Source organism: Loa loa (genome assembly GCF_000183805.2).
Source record: "Loa loa unplaced genomic scaffold supercont3.358, whole genome shotgun sequence".
NCBI lineage: Eukaryota > Metazoa > Nematoda > Chromadorea > Rhabditida > Onchocercidae > Loa > Loa loa.
In genome coordinates, this window is record NW_018108538.1 from 15,135 (window position 1) to 17,293 (window position 2,159).

Genomic DNA, 2,159 nt, shown 5'->3' on the forward strand with positions numbered 1-2,159 from the left:
GTTGGAACCGAAAGTAGTTAATTCAACCTTCGGTCCAACAGAGAGATTTAAAGGAAAAAAATAAAAAAAAAAAAACGTACCTTGATATCATTATTAGAATCCATTTCAGGTTCCTCTTCCGTATTCACAATTAAGGAATCGGTGAGCACATGCATATCTGTTGAATAACCCATATTTTCAGCAGGCCATCCTGACACTGATATCCGTGGTACTTCTGTATCTGTTGCCCCTTCAATATATGTCACTTATACCTTACCACTTTTCTTCATGTGACAGAATTTATAGAAGAGAAAGATTAGTTTCATCTAGTAAAATTCTCTCTTTTAGTTGACAATTTCATGGCAAACATTTATTATGAAATTATTTAACGGTCAAAGTTAGTTCAAACATCACCGATATCAAAGATAAAAAGTGACAGCTAACTGATAGCACTGTAAATGTTATCATATTTCAAGTAATAGCATTTGTGAATAATTAAGAATAACTTACCAGTTTCATCCAATGGTACCGTCTTGTAGAAACTTTTTACCGGTGAATAATGAATTCGTTGTCGTTGTTCGTCTATATCTGTTGGTGATAACCAACTTAAAATATTTATTGTAGTATTTTCAGTTGAAACTGATATATTCAAACACTGATAAGTAGTGAAATGATCCAATTAACAGGATTCCAATATTCATACAGAATTTCCTGACGTACAAATAATACTATGATAGATTTATACAAATCCGGAAGATCAGCATCTTCATATTACCTATTTTTATAGAACCGAAAGCTATAAAATATGTTCACTAAGATATGATCATCATTTTCCAGAAAATGATATCAGTTACAGGATCATGAATTAATACTATCAATCCGGAAAAAAAGGATAAGAAATGTAACTGTCTTGTATGGATAAACTTTTGAATCGATGATAATTTGACAGTTCTAATAATAAACACTATCACATTAATTTAAGTTTTTAATGGCAAATGAATGAATGGAATCTTCCCATAAAAATAATTACTTTAAATCAATAAACTAACGTTAAATGAGAATTCATTTCTTGCAAATTATTCATATTATCATTCCAGGAATTCTCATCATCGGAATGATGATGCGTTATTGTACAACTATCATTGGTTATTGTAGTACTAATTGCAGTTGTAGTAGTAGTTATTGTTGTTGTTGAACATGTTGATTCATCCAATTTCATTTCTTCGTCATTTTTCCATAAATTTTTTCCCTGAATTTAATAATAAAGTCTTTTTACTTTCAATCAATAATTTTCATTAATTATTTAATAATAATTGCATTCATTCATTCATTCGATCAGTTCATTTCCTTTTACGAGTACCATTCATTCATTCACTAATAATACTATCCATTTATTTTACTAAATAATACCATATTCATTAATTAATATTTAATATTAATAACAACAATTAATGAATTTAATGCTATAAAGGAAGTTCAACATTTCATGGAATTCGTTTTGTTTTCCGTATTATATCATTTCCGGAATATTTATCGTAATGATACAAACTCAGTTTGTGGCATTGTCTTGCAATCAATGCTTTCGTATTCCTCTTCAGCGAATGGTATAATATCGTCGTTATTTCCTATTCCTAATTCATCCCTTTCTTCATATTCCTTCCGTTTCTTATTACTATTCTGAAGCCGTCGTCGTTTCACCTGTGGTTCTTGTAATTCCGGATCACTTTCTGATTCTTCATCACTCTGCAAAATATAATTATCATTGTTAAAAAATAAAATATTCCATATCATCCCCTCTCTCTCTTTCTCTCTCTCTCTTCCTCTCTCTCAGGAAATCTCTATCATGTTATCATATTTTATTCACTCTTAAATTCATTTATCCATACTTTTTTAATTGTTATCAATTTCATTCTTCTCATTCTCATCCTTCATTCTTTTCACATCTTAAACTCCCCTGCTATTTACCAATGAAAATCAGCAACATATCATAAATACCCGAAGATCAGCACTTGATAAAAGAAACATTTGAAGTATATAAGTAAAACTTATCAATGAACAACAGTGATGAAGTTGTTATTATCGTAGAGAGATGTCATAAAATGACAAGATCAACTAAGTGAACAGGTGAAAGTGATATGATGACTTATTCCTATCCTTTTAGTATTATTTCCAAGAGTTTA

The 2,159-nt window shown here is 29.6% G+C and overlaps 2 protein-coding genes across 2 annotated transcripts in view; both read right to left on the reverse strand.

Moving 5' to 3' along the window:
- Window positions 1-1,199, reverse strand: part of LOAG_18547 (uncoordinated protein 83) — a gene marked incomplete at both ends in the record, with an annotated part of 7,396 nt that extends 6,197 nt beyond the window's left edge. Inside the window, 3 exons of the mRNA XM_020451210.1 lie at window positions 81-229; window positions 490-584; window positions 1,029-1,199. Coding sequence (XP_020305026.1) covers window positions 81-229; window positions 490-584; window positions 1,029-1,199 — 415 coding nt within the window. The remainder of the gene's footprint in view (window positions 1-80; window positions 230-489; window positions 585-1,028) is intronic.
- Window positions 1,200-1,422: 223 nt separating this feature from the next.
- Window positions 1,423-2,004, reverse strand: LOAG_18548 (hypothetical protein; the record flags this gene model as incomplete). Its single annotated transcript, XM_020451211.1, has 2 exons — window positions 1,423-1,722; window positions 1,975-2,004. 2 exons carry the CDS (start codon window positions 2,002-2,004, stop codon window positions 1,510-1,512), a joined length of 243 nt encoding a protein of 80 aa, XP_020305027.1. The 3' UTR covers window positions 1,423-1,509.
- Window positions 2,005-2,159: the final 155 nt, after the last annotated feature.